Source organism: Mesoplodon bidens (genome assembly GCF_964165515.1).
Source record: "Mesoplodon bidens genome assembly, chromosome: 15".
Taxonomy (NCBI): Eukaryota; Metazoa; Chordata; class Mammalia; order Artiodactyla; family Ziphiidae; genus Mesoplodon; species Mesoplodon bidens.
This window is the reverse complement of record NC_138171.1, coordinates 17,898,085-17,924,541: the sequence shown is the minus strand read 5'-3', so window position 1 is coordinate 17,924,541 and position 26,457 is coordinate 17,898,085. Positions and strand designations below refer to the sequence as shown.

General features: G+C 40.7%; 1 protein-coding gene across 1 annotated transcript in view; it reads right to left on the bottom strand.

Moving 5' to 3' along the window:
- The window catches only part of PTPRT (protein tyrosine phosphatase receptor type T), a gene marked incomplete at both ends in the record, with an annotated part of 1,089,241 nt that overhangs the window by 386,492 nt on the left and 676,292 nt on the right, over positions 1–26,457 (bottom strand). Inside the window, 1 exon segment of the mRNA XM_081255209.1 lies at positions 10,095–10,204. Coding sequence (XP_081111335.1) covers positions 10,095–10,204 — 110 coding nt within the window.

The following is a 26,457-nucleotide window of genomic DNA, read 5'->3' as shown; positions in this document are numbered from 1 at the left end:
CTCCAAATGCCTTGATGATAGATGAACACTCACAACCCCTCTTCATTTTTTAGTCCCAAACAAAGAGCTGTTCTGACCAAAACACAAAGGAAAGAGCCAGCCAGTTAAAAGCACCAAATCCATGCCACACTGCCCTGTCCAGGTGGAAATCCAACAGGAGTAATAAGGTAAAACATCTGAGATGAAAAGAGAACAACTTCTGATGTTTAAAGAGACACTCTGGCAGCTTAAACACTGCCTCTGGGCATAGTTTATTGAGAGGACCAGGTAGCCAAAGAGAGGGTTCCATCAGTAGGCACGTGGCTGTGTGTACAGGCCACTCCTCACAAAGTCCTCCGGTTGCACAGTGCATCAAAACACAGTTTCCCTCCCACGTAAGGAACGTGAAGGAGAGCCCGACTGGCCAAATGCAGAACTACCCTTTCATTTCCCTCCCTCCACTCTCTTAGGACAACTGTAAATGCACAGGATTAAATTTAACTTGCAGGGTTTTTTTTTTTTTTAATTCAAAATTTTCCTTTAGCAAAAGCTCTGGAGAGGAATTACGGCAGAAGTTCATGAGAAACAGCTGGGAGCCCATCAAGACATTCCTATGACAAGGATAAGAAGTGACCTGGAGTTTCTCCAGGCAAGGAGAAAACAGACATAAGCCCTGTGCCTCTGAAATCTACTGTAGTTAACTCTCCAAAAACAGTAGAGCAATTCCAGGGATGCAATGGGGACTATGGGTACAGCCCAAGGGTAGAGGCTTCACACGCACAGGTGAACAAATACATATGTGCATACACGTGCCATGTTACAGCTACATACACTCACAAACCTACATGCTTATAAACTCATACACCAAGACAAATATACTGATCCATGTGTGCTCACTGTGGGAATATTTTCCATGCAGTAACTTCTACTGCTTTCTTACAGCTAAGTTGAATGACTAATGTTTATTGTGAAAACATTTTTATTGCCAGGAGAATATGATTTGCCGTTCTTTAGGTAACAAGTGCTATGCATCTGTTGATCCCTACTGTCACATTACCTGGCTCCATCACAAATACCTGTGTTGTAAAAAAAAAAAAGAAAAAAAAAAAGAAAGAAACACCCCGAGGCAAATATATAGGCATTCTTGGTATGCTAAAAGTGGAAGACAGGCAGCTCTAATGGTCCCACTTACATAAATGCAACTTATTTATTCACATCAGAATGCAACTTCCTTTCCTTCCAGACTCAGGGTGCCAGAAATCATTCCTTTCAAGCCAGAGCTGTTTCTATTGAAATACCTGTCAACCAGCCTGTCAGCCCAGCAGACCTGTATATGGCATCTACCCAGGGATTCCTGCATTTTTCAAGTCTCTGGAAGAGGAACATCCTATGGAGGTTGCATAATGGGCTCAGGGTTAGGAAAAATGGCTCCTTGACATCCCAGGGCTCTGACTTTTAAGACTTAGGGAGAGCCTCTGGGCAAATCTATGAAGCTTTGTGTGTACGTATGCCTTTTAAAAAATCTCACAAATAAACAACAAATAAACAAATAAACAACAGTAGAAGTTAGTCTGCTGTAAAAGGAGAGGGGAAAGTATTTGTAAGGTAAAGTCTATGGTGGATTCTCCTGTCAGAGCTGCAAGATGCCATTCATGAAATGCAAAGGGATATTGATGGGCTGATCCGGCCTTGTGTGTCTTCAATTATTCCACAAACTCTTTGTTTAGCAAACTTGAGGGAAAAAAAGCCAATGCTTCTTGAATTTGAGCCTTAACATAATTAGTGCCTAGCATCTGCATGTGCACGAGTTTGAGCTGGCTATAGTGTAACATCAGACAATGCTGTATTCCAGAAGAGTGACAATGAAGGCAGGGTAAAGCCAGAGTCATGACTGTGTTTATTTAACAGGTATTTAGCTAGGATAACATATCAGAGTGTATTGATTGGATTCATCTTATGGAATGCTCCATCCCAACCTTGGATGTACACTACAATTTCCCAGAGCACTTAAAGAAAAAAAAAAAAAAAACTCCACATGGATAGAACTTTCCCTCCAGAGATTCTGATTTATTTGGAATACAATGATGCCTAAACATTCAGTCATCCATCCATCCATCTATTTATGTATTCACCTACCTATGTATTTATGATATGTTTTGGAGCCCTCAAGGTATGATTCTAATTTTCAGCCAGGCTTGAGAACCACTAAACTTGTTAGATGAAATTTCACCATTACCCCTTATTAAGATAAAGTACAAATCTACACACTCATATAAAGAATATTTATTGAGCACATATGATGTGCAAACTTTTCTTTTAGGTCCTGAGGACACATTAAAAAGCAAAAATAAATATGACCAGTGTCAGTTCAAGATCAGTTCTCCACCAGGCTGGAGAACCAGGGAAGAGCTAGTTTCACAGTTCAGTTCTGAAGGTCGTCTGCGGGCAGAATTCCATCTTGCTCAGGGGAGCTCAGTCTTTTGTTCTATTCTGAGCTTCAACTCAGAGGGCCTCCACAGTGAGGCCCACCCACACTATGGAGGGCAATCTGCTTTACTCAAAGTCCACTGGCTTAAATGTTAATCTCATCCAAAAACACCATCACAAAAACATCCAGAATAATGTTTGACCTCATATCTGGGCACCGTGGCCCAGTTAAGTTGACACATAAAATAACCATCACATGGCCCATACCCTTATGGGGCTAAAAGTCCGGTAGGGGACTAGATGATGCTACGGCACACAAACAAAGTAAGTGCAGATTGTAAAAATGGTATGACAGAAATAAGCAAATTGCTGGATAAAATGGACAGTACAGGGAAAAAGCCTCTTGGAGGTGAAGAATAGGAAGGAGCCAGCCACAAGAAACATAAAGTAAAAAGTGTTATAGGCAGAAGGGACAGCATTCACAAAGTCACATGGGCTGCAAAGAACTGGATGAGCTGGAGGAAGCGTTAGAAAGTCAGAGGGGCTGGTACACAGAAAACAGTGGGAAGAGAGGCAGGAGATGAAGTTAGAGGGGCCAGATCATCCGGGGCTCTAAAGTTAAGACGAAGCCAAAGCAGGGAAGTCACATGACTGAATTTACTTTGCAAGGTGCTCTGTCTGGCTGCAATATGGGGAAGTGGAATAGGGGAAGTGTGAATGGGGGATCGGCAGGGAGGTTCTGAAGTGGTCCAGGCATCAGATCAGTGTTCAGAACACAGTGGTGGTGGAGGTGGTGTCGTATGACCTGGCCTGGATGGAACTTTCTAGAGTATTTGATGTGTGGCAGGTGGGAGGAATGGATGATTCCCATACTTATGGCTTAACTGATTCAAAAGAAATAAGAGCCTTTTTCCTAGTTACCAGCCTGGTTCATGTTACACCCACTAGCCGCCTGCATTATGCAAATTGTACATCGTAATTAATGTAGATCCAGCTTGAATTATGCAAATTCTTGCTTTGGGCTGTGCTAGTCACTTCCTGCCTCTACTACCTCCTGCCCATCACGGACCACATCCCATCCTCCCTACTGACCCTCTGTGGACTGGAGCCCTAAGCCTGTCTTGGGTAAGCGAGCCCTGAGAGGTCATTACAGCCAAGCCAAGAGAAAGGAGGAGGATGAACATCCAAAAGGAGGCAGCCCCTCCCCCGGGCCTTTCTCTGCGAGCCTGCTCTGAGCTCATCACGCAGCTGGCCCCTCTCTCCATCAGTGCTTGCCTGCACCGGTCCCGCACAGAACTCCTCTCTGGCTGAGAACACATGCCTGGCCTTCCCGCAATGCACTCTGATGGAATGCTGATCCCTGGGGCCCATGCTTTTGGTTCAGATCAAATGCAACTGTCTATATGCTGGAAGAATATTGACGACCCTCCAACCTATCCTGACTTTTAAAGGGGCTTCTGCACAGGAATGCCGCCTTGTTTTATTGAGGCGAAGTCTGTGTTTTATTTAACTCTGAACGCCAGGCACCTAGAATAGCTTGCAGGATAAATGTCAGTCAACTCTAGGATAATCAAGACACCCATTCCTGCCTCATTAGGGTCCTCTCATTCCCTTTAAGCTTCTCAGATTTATACACTGTAATTAGAAACTTGGTGATTTTGACTGCTAAACATAAAGGCTTATTGGGAAGCTTCACATGTCTGAATTTTAAATATTTTCACACGTTAATCCAGTTGCCAGTGTAACATCTTCTGGCCCAATTCCCTCACACTGTTTTATATTTATTTTTGGACAGAGATGAGAACAATTAATTGAATTGAAACACATATTGATTATTGTTTTTCATGAACTCTGAACAGCTTGTCTCTGAATGATTTTACTGAGGAGTTTTTAGGCAACTGTTTGACTGGACTGTTTCCCCTGTGACCGTGTTCTGGCTGTGCGTGCCTGTCTGCAGTTGCCTGGTCTGCTTTTAGGGAGTCCTGTTGTTCACAAGAGCAGAGTCAGAGTGGAAGGGGTCACGCCAACCCTCTTCACGTACAGGCCCTGACTGGGGCACCCTGATATCCCATCAAACCCAAGTAGGGCTCCAGAAGAGTCTATGCAAATAGCATGCTTTCCACATCCCTGGTGAAAATCCTCAGCTCTCTGGACCCCAGGTGAGCAGAGATATCCCTCAGTTCATGTAGCAGCCACATTATTCATCCAAGGACTGCAGTGTCTGCATCAAGCAGAGCTTTCCAGAGCCGGATTAGGACATTTTAGGATGTGTCTTACACCAGTGCTTCTCCCATGTTCATGTGCGTGTGAGTCACCTGGTTAAGACACATACTCTGATTCAGTGGATATGAGCTGGGGCCTGAGATGCTGCATGTCTGACCTGCTCCCAGGCGATGCTGATCTGCTGGTGTGCAGGCACGAGGCCTTTGACGTGACCTCTCTTCATGCACTGTCTGTCACCCTGCTGGGGAAGTGACCACAGAAGTGCACCCTGCATCTCCACTAAAATACAAATTCCCGAAGATCTGAGGCCACGGGCTATGCACCCTGATGCGTCCTGCTGCAGCAGAGGCGAGGCTGGCTTCAGCGGGCTCTGATGAGCATTCTGAGCTCCCCCTTCAGTGGGCAGGGAGAGAGGTCGTGGCTGTTGGAGAATCAGGCCGTTTCACAGCCCTGGGGTGGCATCAGGGTAGGGGGCTAGACTCCCAGCCCTTAGGGATGGGAGGTCAGAATCTAAGTCCATGGTTCCAGGGAGCTCTTCAAGATAAGAACTCCTGACTGAAAGGAAGGTGTCCAAGTCCAGAAAGAGGCAGCAAGGAAAAAGCAGATGTGACAAAGTTTTCACCTCTTCCACCTGGATGCAAGGGCTTCCAACAAATAGTTGAGGCCTCACTGCAGTATCATAGATGAGTTAAATGTCCTTGCCTCCTGGCACATTTTCCAGGTGTCCCTGAGATGCTTATGTGCTCACAGCCACTAGCCACGCAACAGCCAGGTGATTTTTTTAAGAATGTAAATATGATTCCTTCACTCCTCTGCTTAAAATCCTCCTAGGGTGTTTTCTGTTCCTCTCAGGAGAAAGCGCAAACTCTAGAAGCCTTGCATAACCTGACTCTGCCCACCCACTCTCCACATGGCCTCATCACTGTCCTCCATGCTCACGAGGCTTCAGTCACTCTGACCTCCTTCCTACTTGTCAAACAGGCCAGAGTCATTCCTACTGTAGGGCCTTTACACTAGCTGTTTTCCTTCAAGTGTCATCACTGCTTTGCCTTTGAAGTCTCTGGCCACAGGCAAGGTTTCAACAGCAGAGCAAATCCAAAATGAGGTGTAAAACTTTGGTTCTGTGGGATTGGCGTGGATTTACTTTTCCTTCATATTTTTACTTGACACCTTCATATTACAGAGAGGGGACTGAGGCCCAGAGACTGAATGGGACATAATCAAAGCCATTCCGACTTTGGAGGGCAGAACTGTCCAAGGGTGGGCCCATAGGTTATGACTTGGACCCACGGGGAAGGGAATTTCATCTTAACATATGACATACTACTTAGACCGGCTGTGGTTAACAATTTTTACAATATTTACAAAGTTATAACTCTTCTTCACTCCCTCCTCTTTTTGGCTTTTGACTTTGCTGAGTCCAAGGTTGTACATAGGAAGGCACAGACCATCCTGGATTTCTCTTCCATTTGTGTTGTCTGATTTTTTCCTTGCCACAAAATGTACTTTCTGAGATCAGAAAAGGGTGATTTGTAATTTATGGATTTCTCTCTAGAAATTATAACCAGAACCTAATTTTAAAAATCAAATTGGTTTCATCTAATTAAATTTGGAACTTGCCTCATAAACACATGTTCTGTTACAAGTGTCTTTAAAAGCAAGGTCTCCTGCTCACCATCTGAGGCAGGACTGGGTGGAGCCCAGCGTGGGGGAGACTCCCCACCCTGCTGAAACTTTCTGAAGAACAGTGCAGTCTAGAGCCGTGCTTCTCAAACTTTAATGCCCATGTGAATCACCCAGGGATCTTGGTAAAATGAAGACTCTGATTCAGGAGGTCTGGTGGGGTCTGAGATGCTGTATTTCTAACCAGCTCCCAGGTAAAGCCAGTGCTGCTGGTCCACGGACCACACTGAATAAGGGGCAAGACACCTGCACTTGAATTCAGGACCCATGAGTTGCATAACCTCGGTCTTTACATTTCACCTCTCCAAGTCTCAGTGGCCTCATTTTTATGTAATAGCAAGAGCTAATATTTTTCAAGGCTATTTCTAAATGCCAAACACAGTACTAAACATATATTGATGTTTATTAATAAACATAAATGAGCAGTTTCTTAATGTACCCAAGGTTACACAGCAAGGAAGTGGCAGAGCTGGGATTCAGATCTAGGCTGCCTGACCTCAAAAGTCAACATTCTTACCTTCTGAGGCCTCACTGGTTGTTGACACACATGGTCACAGCCATGCTTATGGTCAAAATATAAGGCCTAAGCCCATGACCTCCTTAGGTCCCTTCACAGCGTCAACCCAGAAGTTTGGCATATTCCCAAAAGGTAACCTCAGATGCTCAACCAAGTCAGACGGTGGCCGCCTTCTAGCTCTGGTTCTCTGTATTACAGCCCAAGGAGCAGCCAAGAAACTACCCGAAGGTGTCTCACCACAGCTGTTTCCAGTAGAGTCCCTCATGGGAAGGCCAATATCCCAGCCACTCGTCTTTGAATATCCACAAGGCACTGGGTTCACAGAGAAGTGAGAAGAAAGGTGTGTTGTCCTAATCTGTGTGTACTTTTGTGCCCAGAGCTCCAGACAGCGTACCATCTATGAGTCCACCTTCGGAACAGAGCAGGACCCTATGGGGCCTTCTCAGGACAGAACCACCCCCCATGTCCTCCGCCTGCCTCTTGTCTGTAGAAAAACTTTAGCCAAAGAATAAATTTAAAGTGAGGAAATGCAGAAACAAACGAAAGCAGTCAAATAAAACAAAGTAATAATAGTTTAGCCATTAAGCAAAGTCAAAGACCTTTAGTTCTTTCTCAAGGGCTACAGATAATATTCTGAGCCACATTCTTTGAGCTATCTTGCAGATACTGAAACTCTCACCAGGTGGAAGAAGTTAACTACACGACGACCAGACTGTAGCCATGACATAAGCTGCTCCATCTGACACAATTCCGAGAACTAACTTCAAGGAAATGGGAACAAACTGACCCCGGAACTGAAGATGAACTGTACTTAAAACAATCAATGTGATGCTGATCAGACCACCCTATGACCAATTCCAAGATGACTGTCAGAGCTCACTGTGCTTTGCTGCACTTAACCCCCTCCCTCCGCCTATACATCCCTGAAACTCCCCCTTTAAAAGCTCTTGCCCTCTGATTGGCAGTGGGGAGTTGGCTTTTGGACATGAGTCTGCCTTCTCCCCAGGTTGTTAGCCTCCTGAATAAAGCAAACTTTCCTTTCCAACCAACGTTTGTCTCTCAAGTACTGGCTTTCGAGCAGCAAGCAGCCAAACGTGAGTTCAGCAGCCCCTTCAGGGAGCTATTGCTCAGTGTGTCTAACTCACAGTTATGTTTGCACTCTTGTTCTCTCTCTATCTATTTCTTTCTCCTTACTGTGGAATCACAATCAAGGGTCTCCTAGCCCAGTGCAGTGCATATTAGAGCAAGAGGGATACTGCTCCTGTGGAAGAAATCCGTGTAGAGATATGACTCTACCTGCAACACGGCCTAGACCTGTGGTTTCCAAAGGCAGGTAGGTAGAAGAACCAGAGTCTTTTCAAGCCAGAGCTGTCCTCAATTCAAGGAAAAATGAGGGAAAAATAAGGAGAATGTCATGAGTGACCCATAAAGCTAAATTTATTCAATTTAAAGGACTGCCTTGTATTCTGAGATTATGTCCTTTCTGTATTTTTGAAATTGTCTTTTATGAAACAATGTTAATAAAAGATGGTAAAGTACTCTATGTTGGTTCCCCCAAACCATTTGAAATGTTACGGGCCTGTGAATTCCAAAAGTCTTCAACATCTGGCATTGAGAGCCATTTATATAACAACACCAAGCAACTTAACACCTTAAGTCCTGGGTCCTTTCCCTCTGCTTTACAAAGGGCAGGTGGGTAGATGTCTATCTCATCTGTGTGTATGTGAGTGTGTATGTGAGTGTGTATGATCGCAGTCTGTGCTTTACAGAGAACAGTGTGTAGCTTTTAAATGACTGGGTTTTGTTTCATTTGAGTTTCCAGTCCTTCTCTTCCCTAATAAGGTGTTGAATGTGTCCCAGGCAAGGTCTATCAGTATGAGTACGTCCTCTCCTTTAGCAGCATCTGTGGGAAGGATGCTTCTCCCAAGCCCATGTTCCAAGATGGAGATGGTAGACAGCTCTGCCTCTGAGGAACGCTGGATGGAATGAGATAAGTTGTTTCCTGAAGGTGTTTTCTCCAGCACCCTGTACATGATAAGACAGTTTTCTCTTCCCTCAGCTCTGAGGTCCGTCCAGGTCTCTCTAGCGAATTTGTGTCCATCAGATTTACCCTGAATATTTCTCCCTCATCAATATTCCTTGACTTTCCTCCCCAGAGCTCATCCTCCCTTATGGCGGGGATATTCTTCCCCAAGCTCTCTCTCAACAGGTGTACCTTTCTGCGTGAGCCCTGAGAGTCTTTAGTCCCTCCATGAGCCTATAGTGTATTTCAGCCTGGGATGCTTATCACCTTTCCCCCCTCAGACTCCTTAGAGAAAGCCTGAAGCAACAATTAACCTCCCCCATCTTACAGATGAGAAAACTGAGGCTTGAAGAGAGGAAGAACCTGCTAAAGGTCACTTGAGATGGTGGTAGGACTACTAGGATACCAGACTCCATCCTTCCAGCTTCAGTTTCCATGCCCTTTCTCTGCATTGCTGCATTTTATTATAATCTGTATCAACAACCTTGTGGTGTCTCAGAAGGGGTGGGAAGAAAGTCAATCTTGCCCATATCCCCATATTAGCATTTACCTATATCAGCCTTATTGAAGTTTTACTGTTTGTTTGCTTTTGCTTTGCAATGAGCTTCTATACCATTTATTCTAATTTTGAAAGTATTCAGTGAAGCCACATTGTGTTGGCTTGATGGGAGCATTCTTGTCCAAGGACATTTTGCTCCATCTCTGATATAAGAACCTGCTAATCCTGGGAGAAGGGCTTTCAATATCATCACCTTGGCTCTGTGGCCAAGGCATCACCATATGCCTTAGCCACAGAGCAACATCAAAGCTCAAGAATCATGTACCCCCAGTTAGAGAATGACATTGGGATCATTCTGGAAGCCCAGGGAATGATATGGGTACCATGAGAATCATGTGAGTGTTGTGATTTTCCAGAGGAACTACAAGTACTGTTTGCCAGGCCTGGGTCTACTCAGCTGTGCCAGGACTACCTGACTCCTTGAGTCCTAATGCCTTTGCTGAAGAGATCAATAATCCTTTCAATGCCCAATTTTCTTTGCCACTAGGGCTATCAAGACAGCTCGATTGATGCCCCTGTGTTTTTTTTTCCCACTGTATTATCAGAAACCTTCCAGTAAGTTGTGTCTCACTCACCTTTGTGCCCTTGATGGAGCTCTGCACACAGTAGGTATTTGCCAACTTCAGGCTGAAGTAAACTGAATAAAGCCAAGCCAAGTGATACAGTCACAGGCGCCTCCTTACCTCGTAGAGCGTGATGACCCCGTTGGTCTCATTGGGAGGTTTCCACTGGATGTAGATCTTCTCCTCAAAGGGACCCCCTTGGATGGACTCCAGAGGAACAGCTCCTGGAACTACAGAAGGAAAAAATTAGGAACTTGATGTCACCTTCCATCTCATTTCTCCAGCCTCATTGACCTAGAACAGAAGTCAGCAAAATTATCCTGTAAAGGGTCAGATAATAAATATTTTAGGCTTTGTGGGCCATACAGTCCCTGTTATAACTACTCAACTTTGGCACCTGTAGCACAAAAACATCCATAGACAATCCATAAATAAATGGGCATGTCTGTGTTCCAAAAAAAATTTATTTCTAGAAACAGGCAAGGGCTGGAGTTCACCCATGGGCCATAGTTGGCTAAACATTTTTCTGGAAGACTGATGGCTTTTCACCTGCAGGCTCTGAGCAAGTTTATTCTGGAACTAAAACTGACCAGGGTAAAGACGACATCTGTAGGTCCCAGCCCTGCCAGCAGTAGGATTCTGGAATTAGACTCTTGCCTTAGGATTGGTATTTGAGGAATGCAACGTGAACGTCACTACCATTTTCCCAAACCTGTCAAGCTTTCTCCAGCTACGGGAAGTGCTTCCATAGTTTCCTAATCCCTGAATCTACCAGGAACTATGTGTCTTGAAACTTCAGTCTAATTAGAGGGCAGCTCATTTGTCTAGCTGCTGAGTCTCCGATGCCTGACACATGGTAGATGCATAACAACCATTTGCAGGTTGGACAAATAGATGAGTCAATGACCTATGCCAGCATTTTGCCCTAATGAGCAAAACCTTTCCTGGGCTGTTTCTGTACCCAGATAAGTCTTCCTGCCAGCATCCTCCTGCTGAATTCCACCATCATTATGACAGTCTGGAAGATGCTGAACCATAAAATAATGATTCCCCCAACTTCCCGTTATAACCCCCTAGAGGATCATGAATTCATGTAAGTCATTACAGAATCTATTTATATTTTGGCATTACAAACACAGGTATTTTTACTAAGTGCTTACTCTGTGATCAGAATTCTACATACATTATTTCATTTAAGCTACAAAACAGCTCTGCCCAGTATGTATTATCTCCTTTCTGCTGATAAGGGAACTGAGGCTAAGAGATTAAATAACTTGTTCAAGGTCATATGGCTCTTAAGTTGCAAAGAGGGAAGTGGACACCTGTCTGTGAGCTTCAAAGCATATACTCTTAATCATCATGCTATGCCTCTCTAGATATAGCCACGGCCATATGTTGCAATCAGTTCCCTATTGTTAAATTAAAATATATTTAGTTTTTCTCATTACGAACATGATACACAGAATTTGTTGAATATTAAAAATCTACAAAAAAAGATTTTTAAAAGAGAAAACAAAATCACTCATAATCCCTGTAACTGGAGATACTTTTCCAGTATTTTCACATGACTATGCATATACATATTTTATTTTTAAAAATTAAACTCCTACTGTGCATATTGTGTTGTGACCTTCCTTTATCACTAAACAGATAACAGTTTTAAAAAAATCCTTAAACGTTCTTTGGGGCCATGCATTTTAATGGCTACTTAGAGCAGGATATGCCCCATTATAGTCACCAATCCTTTATTATTGGGCATTAAAGTTGGTTTGAATTCTTTATGATTATAATAACACTGAAATGAGCATTCTTACAAATAAGTGTTTGAATGCAACTCTGCTGATGTCCCTAAGATAAATTCTTGGAAATTAATTTATTGGGCCAAAGTAGATGAACTATTTTATCTTTAAGGCTTTTGACACATATTACCAGATTGCCTTCCGGAAAGTTCACACAATTCTGGGCTCCCCAAACAGAAGGATATGCCAATTCCCAATCCATGACAACAACGACTATTTAAAAGATTAAGCATATGTAGTTGTATCTTTTTTAGAATACTGGAGAGCACAGATTTGTTTTTCAGTTTAATTGGCCATTTGCATTGATTCTTTTATGAACATGCTCTCTATACCCTGTGCTCATTTTCCTGGATGGCTCTTCATTTCTGTTCATCATTGTTTTATGATTTATCATCTGTTTTTAAGCTTTTTTGCATAGGTTACAATAGTTTGGGTCAGTTCTTCATTTGCTTTTTAAATCTTTTAGGTATGTAGAAACTTCTAAGTATTCAGATCTCTTATTGCTTTTCCTTATCCCGTCATCCTTTCCACAAATATTTATTGAATACTTAATATGACCAAGGGACTTGGTGACAGACATTACGGATACACCAGGGACAAAGAAAGATATAGTCAAATCCTTGATAAAGCTTGTAGTCTGGAAAGGGAGACTACATTAAATAAATAATTGCACTCATAATTAGTTTTTTAATGTTGCTATCAGGACTTTGAGGTAAACACATAAGGTGTTGGAAGAATTATAACCAGCAGAGAAAATCTAGCCTGGCAAATCAGGATAATGAGTAGAAAGTGAGTTAGGGTCGATGGATAAGTAGAAGCTACTAGGACAATCCTGGGGAGGGTGGGTGTTGGAGTGCAGTGGATGGCTTTGTGGAGGAAAGTGTGGAAGGAGAAAAGCCATCCTGGGGAGAGAAGATGGTAGCTTGGACCAGGGTGATGGTAGTGTAGAAGAGAATTAGACTGTGTCAGAGATTTGGGGGAGCTCCTGTGATTTGGTGGTGATGGAGCAAAGAGACGTGTCAAGGTAAACCTCAGCTCTTCTATTTCATACCAATGGGGTGGATCAGAGGTTGTTCATAGAAAGGGAGCCTTAGAGGATGCCTAGTCTTGGAAAGGAAGCTGGCAAGCTCAGTTCTGTCATAATTCACTGGACAAGTATGCAGAACACCCAGGGGGCAATGTTGTAGCAGTGGGGTGGGGGCAGTGGGTAGTGATGTTTAGGCACTGAAACCATGGGCAGGGAGTAGATCTTGTAGCCAGAGTGCAGAGGAGGACAAAAGTAGCAAGTCTAGGACTAAGGCAAGAGGAACTCCAAACTTAACAAGGACAACAAAGAAACTCGGAAACTGGGAAGCCGTGTTCAGAGAGGCAACAGCAAACCAGGAAGGTGGGCTGTCATTGAAGCAACCAAGGGAGGAGCAAAAAGGTACTGGTTAACAGTGATGTGTGGATGCCGAGTAAGATGCAACCTTCTGTTTGCTCACTGAATGTAGTGTCTTCAAGGTTACTTGTGAGCTGAGCAAGGGTAATTTAGGGAGACCACTGGTGTCATAAGTCATCTTTTAATGGGTGGAGAAGAGAGTGGAAGGTGAGGCCAGTAAACAAACAAACAAAATGTTTACTTGTGTTGAGATGAGTAAACGTTTTGGCTGTGAAGGGGAGGCGAATGCAAGAAGGAGCAGGAATGAGACATGGAGCTAAAGTACTGCCCCCTCCCAAAGAGGGAGAGGTTATAGCATGATTAAAGGCAACCAGGAAAAAATCCAAAATTGACATAAGAGGTAGAAGGATAGGAAAGAGAGAGAAAAAAACTGACCTTAGTAGGGTCCTGAAAATGCCAGGGCAGGGGTGGGTGGAAAGAGAGCATCCTTCCCTCTGTGAGACAAGAGGAAGAAAATGTGCAAGTGCTCTGGAGAGGGGGGTTGAGGTGTCCTCTAATGGCTCTACTTTCTTGAGAAGAGAGAGTGAAACCATCTACCGAAAGTGTCCTGGAGGAGGAGCTTCGTCAGGAACCTGGAGAAGCTTTAAGAGGTGAAAGGTGAGCTGAACAGAGAGGTGCTGGTGCTGCTCACTAAGAAGGCTGTATCAGATGCAGGCTGGGATGGGGAATATCAAGCTAGGACCACCACCTGGGCTCCTCCTTTCGTACTAGCTCAGAGCAAATTCTATTTTTTACCCAACATCAGATGAATAGTCATCTGTGTATTTTCTGCCTTCTATTTTATGCTTTATTCCCAACTTTTTCTTTTTAAACCTAACACTTTAATCCATCTGGGATCAGTTTTATGTACTGTACAAAATGGAAATCTCACTAGAGTTCTTTACAATAATCTTAGGACAATGAATTGACCAGTCAAAACTTTCCCCAGTGATTTAAAATGCCATTTTATTATCACATTAAATTATTTTATATTCTAGCATATGTTGTTGGCTTTCTGCTCTATTTCATTGAGTCATAGCTTCTATTCTGACAGTATCTCTCTGTTGTGTTGATAGAGCATGTTTTAATATTCAGTAGAACAGGTCCTTTCCAAATATCATCATTCTTTTGCAAAGTTTTCTGGACTATCACTACCCATGTATTCTTCCAGAAGAATACTGGAGTAATTTTACAAAACTGCAAAAATGTTCCGTCAGAATCTTTATTTCTCTTGCATTCTTCACTTCTCTCGGGGACAAATGACACCTTTTTGATAACAAGTCCTCCTGCCGGTCATATTGTATTAATTCTCATTTCTTAATGTTTTCTTTTTAGGTCTCCCAGTTAAAAGTGTTTTTTTCATTTCTTACGAACTGTATTCCTAGGATTTTATTACTTTTTTCATATTATTTTTGCATTACATTAAGGAGTTTCTCTTATGAAACATACAACAAAATTATGTGTAACAAATGTATATTTAAATAATAATTATGAAATGAACATGCATGTACCCACTATCCAATCTAAGAAATAAAACCTCACTGTATCATTGGAGCATCCTTTGTGTCTTACACTCTTGACTCCTACTCTCCACCCCATGAACAAAAAAAATGCATATTATCCTGAATTTTATGTTAATCATTCTCTTTATTTGGAGTTATAAGTATATACATCTATCTCAAGATAAAATATCATTTAGTTTTTCCTGGTTTCCTTTATATACATAAAACTGAGTGTTGGTATTGCATGATTTGCATGTGTCACTCAATGCTGTTTTGAGATTCATCCCCACTAATGCACGTAGCTATATTTCATTCATCTAAATTTTATGAATCGAGTCTTATTTATTTTCTATATTTCTTATTTATTACTATAGGCAGACATTAAGACTATTTCCCGATGGGGCTATCTTACAGCATTGCTCCTATGAATGTTTTTGTACATTTGGTTGAAAATATATATGATTTCACTAAGGTATACCTAGAAATAGGATAGGTAGACTAAGGGCAATATCTGTCTTCAGCTTTCCTGAGTAATGCTAAATGAGTCTCCAGAGCGGTGGCAGCAATGTACACTTCCTCCAACAATGTTCTGAAAGCACCTACGTCTCTACATCCTTACAAACACTTGGTATTGTAAGGTTTTTATATTCTAGACCATCTGGTAAGTGTGAAATGATAGATCATTGAGATTTTATTTGTTTTTGTCTGTTTTCTAAAGAGGATGAGCATCTTTTAGTGTTTTTTTGGACATTACTGTCTTCTTCTTACTGATTTGTAGAGGTTCTTTGCATATCTTTGTTATGGATCCTTTTATTGGCTATGTGTGTTATAAAAATCTTCTCTTGGTTTTTGTCTTCCCTGTGCCTTTATGTTACCTTTGGACAAAGATCAGTTCTTAATTTTGCTGTGGTCAAATTTATCAGTTTTTCTCTTTTTTGTATGGGAAAAAGAAACATTACTGACTTGATGGTGGTAATCATTTCACAATGTATACCTATATCAAATCATCATGTTGTAGATCTTAAATATAAACAATTTGATTTATCAGATATACCTCAACAAAGCTGGAAAAAAAATAGCAGCAGATGCTGTTGGTGCTTGCTGCCCATATACTGATGCTCACTGCAAAACACTTGATACTCTACCTGAAGGCTGTGGAAGCAAACTTGGTCTCCACACAGGGTAAGCAAAAAGTGCCAGAGTTAATGTCCCCCAAACAGTCTTCAAGCAATGAAAGGAAGTTAATGTATGAATATTCTGGTCTCTTCACCATTGCTTGGGTTAACTCTGAGATATGTTCTAGTAATATTTCTCAAACTACCTCAAATACCGAAACCCTTATTATTGTTATCATCATTATTATTATTAATTTTCTTTATTATTTTCAACCCACTGTGGACCAATACTATCATAAAATTTTTTAAAAGAATAGGAAAAATCAAAAAGTAAAAGTGAAATATAAAAACATAGAAAATGCAAGCTCCTCCTTTAAAATACTTAATCTCTTTTTCTGTAATTATCTTGTCAAGGACCTGAAAGAGTTCATGAGTCAGTGCTGGTCTCTGGATTACAGGTGGAGTGGCACTGCTCTAAAACCCAGTGATTCTCATGGTAATTTTCTTGATAATGCACATTTTATTGGCTTCCTTCCCTTCCCTGATTCACTTCTCTCTACTTACCAGTGTGTCCTGGACCATCTCCTAAATAAACTACTTGCATTTGAATCCTTATCTCAGGATCAGATAAATGCAAACGAAAATAATAAATCCAAATAAAATATTCTTATTTAAGAAATACTTTCTCTACCCTGAAGTCATAAGATTATTCCCTTAAACTTTCTTCAGTTTTAAAGTCATACCTTTTATAAAATGTCTTCAACTCATCTGTAATCGTGTTTTCACATAAAGCATGAGGTAGGGATCTAATTTCAATTCTTCCTCTCTATCCTAGCACTACTTAATGAAAACAAAGTTTTATTTACTTAACTGATCTGCCATATGCTCCCTCTGCCTTCCATCACTTTTCCACATATGTATGGATCTATTTCTACATTCTCTCTATTTTTTCAATTGTTGTATTAGACTATTCTTATGTCAATATCATGCCTTTTTTATTAATTGAATGATTCTTTAAATTCTATAGTGCTTTACAATTTTCAAAAGTTTAACACACATGATTTCATATAATCCCATAATAACCCCTTTTTCCCCCTACCCTGATATTGCCCCTCCCCGTTCCCTCTCCCCACTGGTAACCACTGATTTGTTCTCTGTATCTGTGAGCCTGCTTCTTTTTTGTTTCATTCACTAGTTTGTTGTATTTTTTAGATTCCACATATAAGTGATATCATACAGTATTTGTCTTTGTCTTTCACTTAGCATAATGCCTTTCAAGTCCATCCATGCTGCTGCAAATGGCATTATTTCATTCTTTTTTATGGCTGAATAGTATTCCATTGTGTGTATATACCACATCTTCTTTATCCATTCATCTGTTGATGAACACTTAGGCTGCTTCCATACCTTGGCAATTGTAAATAATGCTGCTATGAACATTGGGGTGCGTGTATCTTTTTGAATTAGAAATACCGTGTCTTCTAAATTAACAAAGATTTGTAAGTTTTGTAGCTGGTAAAGCAAGGCCTGCAAATATGCATTTTGTGTTCAGGGCTGTCTTACTATTCTTGTCTTTTCTCCTTGCATATACATTTTAGGACTAGCTTGTAAAATTTCAAAACAAAAGTCTCATTTTTCTATTGAAGTCGCATGAAATATAGATCAATTGGAAGACCATAAATGTCTTTATATATTATGGCTTTATAAATTGGGTCTTCCTATCCATAAACATGGTGTATCTCTTACTTAGGTCTTCTTTAATGTCCTTCAGTGCTTTATACATTTACATATACTATATATCTTGAAATCTTTTTGTTAGGTTTATTCCTAAAGACCATATATTTTTAAATAGCATCTTAAAAAAAAAACACATACTTTTTAGGTGAATGGAAATGCAATGGATTTTTTAATGTTGAGTTCTTTGTCAAACATGCTATATTTTCTTATTAATTCTAATGAATTCTGTGTAAATTTCTTTGGGTTATCTAATAAATAACCATAGCATCTGAAGTTAATGATACTTTTGTTCTTTGCCAATCTTTTAACTATTTATTTAATTTTCTTGTCTTCTACCAAAGCCACCAATACAATATTTAGTGGAGATAATGATAAGCATCTGTGTGCTTTCCAACTTTAAAGGAAATGATTTTATTATTTCATCCTTGGGTGTGGTGTTTGTAAGTTTCTTATAGTTACCCTTTATCAGGGTAAGAAGGTCTTTTTTATTCCTGGTATACAAGGATATTTTCTTTTTAAGTCATGCTGAGCTTTAACTGAAGCTGTAGCCTTGGGCAGAGTTTTAGGGTATTTATGCAATTGGGCTTAGAAGTTCCTTCTTCTTGTGCCCCAAGGGACTGGGTGGCAGTGGAGGGGGTGGTTTCTTTCAGTGAAGTCACAACTCAGTCATATTTTCTCCATGTAGGTCCCCCTCCCCCAACATTGCTCTGCATTAATTCCTCTGGCATGGGTACGGCATCCTCTTACAGTTCTCAGGGCAGAATGAAAGGCATTTTTCTATTCCTTTGGGAAGGTAGTTTAAGAAGAATGATCAGATGACCATCTTGAATCAAAACTCTCATTTTCATCATGCAGACCTGTAACGTAGTACTAACATCATGGGCTGAGCCAGACTGCCTGGGTTTATGTCCCATTCTCACCACTTATTTGTTGTACAACCTGAGGCAAGTTGCTTAACCTCTCTGTGACTCAGTTTCCTTACTTTAAAATGACTCCGTTTCCTTATTTTAAAATGAGGATTAAAATAGTACCTCCTTCATAGCTATTGTGGTGATTCACACTGTGTGTGTTTGCTCCTCCCCCTGGTCCCATCACATTCTCTGAGAACTGCTCTAGTGCAGCCTGGAGATCACCAATTTGATTCTTTTGCAGAAGCAGAATTGTTACTATTTCCTTTGGTGTCCTTCCATCTATCTATAGTCTCTGAATAGTGTCATACTGCTAATCATAGAAGCCGTATCTTCTCGTAGCTTACTGAGCATATTTAACAGCTTTCTAAAATTTTCTTCTGATTTCTATGGTAAATTATTTAAAAATCTATTTTTCCTTTGAGGAGATTCTCATGATTCATTCATTCAATAATATATTTATCACATGTCTATTATCTACCTGGCACTGTTCTAAGTGCTTGGAAGTACCAGTAAACAAAAATAGAAAAAAAACATCATTGTCTCTTTGGTATACATGCAAGCGGGAGAAGAGAGATAATTAAATGTAGAGTGAAACAGGCAGTATGTCAAATGATAAATCCTAGGGAGATACACAGAGCAGGGAAGAGGGACAAGGAGTCTGGTATTAGAAAAGTCCAGTTTATAATAGAAAGGTTGAGGAAGATTCACCTGAAAGGCAACATTTGAGCAAAGACATGAAGGAGGTGAAGAAACCAGCCCTGTTTTTTTTGTGGGAAGATTATTCTAGTCAGAAGGAATGGCAAACGCAATTGTCCTGAGGCAGGGACACAACTGGCACATTTGAGGAGAACAGTGACTGGATTTATGTAGTAAGGCAGACATAGAAGAAGATGAGGTCAGACAGGCAACCAGAAAAGTGGTAGTATTAAAACTAGGCAGGACCTTGTGGGGCTCATGGGCACAGAAGACTTTCTGTGCCCCCTGTTTTTTGTTCGTAGGGAACAGAGTCTAGCCTCCCTGACCTGCCCTGAGTTCGAAAGGGCAGCTTCAAACAGGTAATAATCAGGGAAGGGAGGGGATGCAGACAGAGACAAGGGAGGAGCAGCCAAGAAACAACAGTGCAGCCTTGGGGCAGGGTCCTGGTTCTGCCTCCAGGGATGCACAGAACAATATCTTTGAGCTCTTTACAGAACTAAAACCCCCAACAAATGTAAGATGTTAGCATTCTTCATTCCAAAGATCACAGTTTTTGATAACCTCATCAAGAGACCACCTGAGGCCAATTTAAAGGAACCAGAAAGGCTCATTAGGAGGAGAATACCTGAAATCAGATTAAAGGAGTGCAGGCCCTGCACACACCCTAATCTTATCAGCAACCCCACCCTTGAACTACTGCTATAAAACTCCTCACCAAATCCTCCTGGATTGGGGGACACAGATTTTGGAGGGCATGAGCCCGCTGTGTTCCCCTTTGCCTGGCAAAGCAGTAAAGCTAGTAAAGCTAGTCTTTTCTACTTCACCCAAAACTTTGAGATTCAATTTGGCACCAGTGCACAGAGGCCAAGTTTTCTGCATCAGTGTGGTCACATAGGACCTCGTGAGCCATCCTAAGGACTTGTGCTTTTTTTTTTTTTTTTTGCGGTATGCGGGCCTCTCACTGTTGTGGCCTTTCCCGTTGCGGAGCACAGGCTCCGGACGCGCAGGCCCAGCGGCCATGGCTCACGGGCCCAGCCGCTCCGCTGCATATGGGATCCTCCCAGACCGGGGCACGAACCCGTATCCCCTGCGTCCGCAGGCGGACTCTCAACCACTGCGCCACCAGGGAGGCCCAGGACTTGTGCTTTTAATCTCAGTAACACGAGAAACCACTGGAAGGTTATGCACAGAGGGGTGATGTTGTGATTTGCCACATGGTTTAATAAGATCCTTCTGGCCGCTGTGTTGAGAAAACAGAGCAGGGGCCAGGGCTAAAGCTGAAAGGCCATTGTGGAGGCCACTCTAATAATACAGGTGGGAGACTGCAGTGGCTTGGACCAAAGAGCTAGCAGTAGAGGCTGTAAAAAAATGATCAAGCTCTTGCTATATCTTGAAGGACGAGTCAAGAGAATGTGCTCATGGATGGGATGTGGGGAGTGAACAGGGATGCTTTGCACAAAGCAAGGGGGCACCGATCATAGAGAATAGGTGTGTTCCCCGGAGTTTGCAATCCAGGGCTTTAAATGTGACAAAAGTGAGGAATCAAGGTTTCTGACTTGAGCCATTGATAAAATGGAGTTGCCATTAACTGAGGTGGAGAAGGGCATGAGGAGAATGAGTTTGGTGGTGGCTGAAGGATGATCAGGCCAGCTGTGGATGTGTTTAATTCCAGTGGCTGGTTAGCAATGCAGGTGGATAGGCCTAACAGGATAAATGACTGGATAATTTGGATAAATGACTCCGGAGGGCAGGGGAGAGGTCTGGCCTGGAGATGTCAACTGGAGAAATCATTAGCATAGGGACAGATTTTAAAGCCAAAGGATTGGAGGAAATAATTAGAGGAATGAGTGTGGATCAAGGGTCAACAAGCTATGGCCACTGCCAAATGCAACCAGCTGCTTGTTCTGTAAATAAAATTCTACTGGAACACTGCCACACCCATTCATTTCTACGGTCAGAGTGAGATGTTTGAAATTGGGATTACAGAGGTATTACAGGTAATTTTAAGATGGTCCCCTGCCCATAACTAACAGAAATCTTGCATAGATCACTGGTTTGGTTTTTCCAAGTCACACACCCTCAGTTAAAAAGCAGTCTGCCGAGTCTGGTACTGGCCACACACCACTTAATATAGTTCTTGGCAGAGAGTAAATTAAATGCTTTATGTATAGACTTTCACGTAGGACACCATATAGAAACGGGTGGGATGACCATCCCCATTTTACAGATGGGGGCACTAAAATGTACAGAATGCAAGTAATTTAATCAAGGTTATACAACAAAGTAGTGAATGGAGCCTAGATAGAGCCCAGATCCCTCTGACTCCAAAGTATTTTCTGAATCACCCCTTTCTTCTATCACCTGGTAGACATGTGGGTTTAGAAAAGCTGAATGACAGTCACACTAAAGTCACCTACTAGTGGAAAAATCATCACATCTCGGCCCCAGACTGAGGCTCTTTTTACCACATCACACTACCACTCCACAAGTCAAGAAGTCCTTTTCCATGAAGCCAACTTACAGTCGACCCTCGGTGTCCGCAGGAATTAGATCCAGGATAACAAAATAACAAAATCCACTGAAGCTAAATTCTTTATATAAAACGGCGCAGTGCAGTTGACCTTCCACACTGGGGGTTCCTCGTGGGAGGATTTAACCAACCGTGCATTGATTTCAAAATCAATCTGCGGATATGGAACCCACAGATATGGAACCCACGGATACAAAGGGCTAACTGTACTTTGTTTTGATTCAACTAGGTCTTTTTCTTCCCCATCTTACTCACTGTGAAAAGACTTCTTGAGGAAAGATTCCTGTTTTGTCTTATCTTCTACGTTGCTTTACCCTTCTTTTTTTCCTTCATAATTCTTTAGTGGATCCACATATTCCCTCCCCACAATTTCATTTCTTTTTCTATCTAACAGCACGGAACTTTCCATCCCTTTGATAGAGTTCTACAACAAAGGTTAATTACTTTATAATTTCATTCTCTTTAAAAAAAAAAAAAGCACCCTAAAATTGCTAATTTTAACTGTGCTTCTTGTCAGTAGGTTCATGTAAATTCACTGTAATTAAACCAGATGTTTTCTTGTGCCTAACACTCAGGTGGTAATTTAAGGGAAATTTTCATTTCAACATAAAGGAGGACAGAGTGTTGTCAAGGGAAGTTTTCTCCTCTCTTCTGTCTTATCCTTTCCTCTTCTTTCTTCCCCTCCATTTTCGTATCTGAGAAGTGGGGCTAATGGTGAACTTTGAGGGTAGTTGTGAGAAGTAACAAGTCAGTTTTTGTAAAAGCACAGAGCCCTGCACAGTCAGCACAAGTTTTCCTTCCTATCATCTTGTCTAGGTTTTTTTTTTTTTTTTTAATTAATTTTTTTTTTTGCCTCTCCATTCCAGGTGCCATATTTGTTGGTTAGTTGGTTGTTGTTCATTATAGAGGCTCAGAACTAACTTAAAAGTTGAAATAATTTGAAAATGGTTCAGAGGAGTCTATGAGTCTTATAGAGACAAGATAGATTTAAACAATTTCAATCCACTTTGTAATTTCCAGTCTTGCTGGAGGAAAGATAATTTTTTTCTGGATAAATTTTTATATCTTAAGGTGTCAAACATACCTTTTTAATGGAACTATACAGTGGTGTATTAGTAAATGTTTCACAGCCAGCTCTCCAGGAAAACAAAACAAAATAAAAACTCAACATGTTTCCTGATTTCCATGGTATAAATATCTCCACCGTGGTTGACTTTAAGCAGTGAATGTGATATCACTGGGTCCAGAGGTTAGAAGAGAGGCTAATGATTAGCTCTATCAAGCCAGTATCACCTGGTTTTGAGTGTAAATAAAATATATTATACACGTCTTTACCTTCTTAGCATATATAAGCAGGGCCCCGTGATATCATGAAAGAGGCATGGGTTTCGATATTAGCTATTCATTCATTTAACAAATAGTTAATGAGCATCTACTATGTGCCAGGCAGACAATAAACACACACACACAGTAGTTCAGGTAATGATAAATACTACAGAAAAGGATAAAACAGAGTGTTTAGGGAGATACTGGCCAGGAATAGGATTGTATCTTAGATAGGGTTGGGGGAAAAGCACAGATAAGATTTTGGGATCTACTTATTGGCTCTGCCATTTGTTACTTAGTAGCCTTAGACAGGTTCCTTAAACTCTCTGAGCCTCAGATTTCTCTTCCACCCATTATCAGTAGCATCTACATCACAGTATTTGGCAACTGACTGTATGAATGAAGAATATCAGCACAACACCTAGCTCATAATGGACATTCAAAAACTGTAATTGCACTTCTCCTTACCCTTTATGATAGCTCAAGGTCATCTCTGCAAAGATTAAAAATGTACTGAGCTCTAATTAAATGATGGCTCAGCACTTACTAAGATGTGTATAGCTTTTTATCCTTAACTAAATGACTACGGATTTATTGCCTTGTTGTTATTGCTTTTTATACTTTTTTTCTCACTGTCCTCTTTTCCAGATTTTATGTGCTGCATCTTGTTACTGTACAAGTACACGTCCCTAGCAACATGCAGCCTCTTGTTACTGTATCTTGTTACTGTACAAGTACATATCCCTAGCAACATGCAGCCTCCTTCTAGCTTCATGTGACCTGAGAAACCAGATAATTAACCTTGTTAGAAATGCACATAAAATACAAGCACTCATTCCTAAAATATCAGTCTTCTCTATGATTAAAGTACATGTCTTATACTAAATGCAATAATATATGTATTATATGTGATTAAGGATATATTAAATGTGATTAAGCATATTATGTTAATATATACTATATGATTAATAATAATCATATTAGATTTTTATACAATTATTATAAATTATATGGGAATCTACATTCCTTATTGCAAAATAAGAAAAATGATACTGTTTGCTTTTTCATGTTGGGTGTTAAGATTAAACAAATCTACATTGCTGATGAAAATGTAAAATGATAAGGACTTCTGTGGAGGAGTATTGGTCATCATCTAACAAAAATGCATATGCATTTATGCACTGACCCCAGTAATCCAACTTTCAGGAACTTCTCATGAAAATACATCTCCACAATACCAAACAACATATGCACAATACTGGATACAGTATTATTTCTCATAGCAAATAATGGGAACAACCAAGTGTCCACAGGACCCTACTTGAATTAACCATGGTATATCCACATAATGAAGTCCCACCCAGCTATAAAAAAGAATGACACAAGTCTGTACAAACCGACATGGACTGATTTCAAGGATATATCAAGTGAACAAAAACACAAGATGCAGAGTACACCTACTATGCTATCTTTTATATAAAAATAAGAGAAATAAAGATACTTTTTACTTTTTTTGCAAAATGAACTATAGGAAAGATACATCTGAAATAAATACAAATGGTTACCTTTCAGGTGCAGATAAGAACAGTGTGAAAGAGAGATGCTGGCAATTCTTCTCTGAGTGTACCTTTTTATACAGTTTTGACTTTTGAACCAAGAAACTTTTTTGAACCAAAAAAGGATGGGGGGAAGGCAGACCTTAAAATTGAAATAAATGAACCTAATAGGGTATCAAATTGATAATATAACCATGCAGAGAAAAGAACGAACTTTTGGATATGGTATCGTGACTACTCAAGGAGAGAAAAACTAAAAAAGAAAATCTTTAACATAATTTAGTAGTTTTCTTGTTTGTTAGGAGGACTGGTATTGTATTTCTGAGACTGCTTTGTGTGTATTGTAGCATGGAGCAAATGAAAAAATATGTGAATGTTGGGATTTTCACTGTGGGAGGAGGGAGATAGATATGTATGGATTGAGGGCAAGTGCAGAAGAATCCTGAGGTGTTGGATTTGAATTAGTGTGAGTTCATGATTTAAAACAGATAAAATTATATTCCCCAGCTCTACCTTCTTGAAGAGCCTAGAGGCAATAACACCCCATTGAGCACAACTAAGATGCATCTCTGAAAACAACCAGAAATCCTCAGATAAGTGGTTAACTCCAGGTCTGGGGCAGAGACATTACAAGGAGAGTCTGGAATATTCTGTTGCACCAGAAGCAAGGAAAACTAATGAGAGCGTGTCCAAAGGACCTAGGAGCCAATCTGAGGGGACTCCCACTAGCCATATTTGAGACAGTTTGAGCATTGAAAAGAATAATGATAGTAATGGATTTTAATACATTGAGGAAGAAAAAATGACCCACGAGTCAATAGGAAAAAAAAGTGGGGAGGGGGATGAGGAGAGAAACGCTCTTTTATAAAGAAGAATGCAAATTAATACATGTAGAGGGAATGCTAGATTTAGAGCACCCTTTTGTAAATATCAGCATAATAACTGATTCAGGAGAGGATTATCAAGGAGTGTTAAAACCATTGGGTCAAAAGTTCTTGGGGAGACCCAGAATTGCCAAAGCAATCTTGAGGAAAAAGAACAAAGCAGGAGGCATAACCCTCCCAGACTTCAGACAATACTACAAAGCTGCAGTAATCAAAGCAGTGTGATACTGGCACAAAAACAGACATACGGATCAATGGAACAGAATAGAGAGCCCAGAAATAAACCCATGCACTTAAGGTCAATTAATCTTCAACAAAGGAGGCAAGAATATTAAATGGGAAAAAGTCTGTTCAGCAAGTAGTGCTGGGAAAGTTGGACAGCTGCACGTAAATCAATGAAGTTAGAACACACCCTCACATCAAAAATTAACTCAAAATGGCTTAAAGACTTAAACATAAGATATGACACCATAAAACTCCTAGAAGAGATTGTAGGCAAAACATTCTCTGACATAAATCGTACCAATGTTTTCTTAGGTGAGTCTTGAGGCAGTAGAAATAAAAACAAAAACAAACAAACAAAAACAAGTGGGGCCTGGGACTTCCCTGGTGGTCCAGTGGTTAAGACTTCACCTTCCAATGCAGGGGGTGTGGTTTTGATCCCTTGTCAGGGAGGTAAGATCCCACATTCCTCGTGGCCAAAACCCCAAAAAACAGAAACAATGTTGTAACAAATTCAATAAAGACTTTAAAAATAGTCCACATCAAAAAAATCTTAAAAAAACAAAACAAAAAAAACAAATGGGACCTAATCAAGCTTACAGGCTTTTTCACAGCAAACGAAACCATAAACAAAATGAAAAGACAATCCACAGAATGGGAGAAAATATTTGCAAATGATGTGACCAGCAAGGGCTTAATTTTTAAAATACACAAATAACTCATACAACTCAACAACAAAAAAAGCAAACAACCCAATCAAAAAATGGGCAGAAGACTTAAATAGA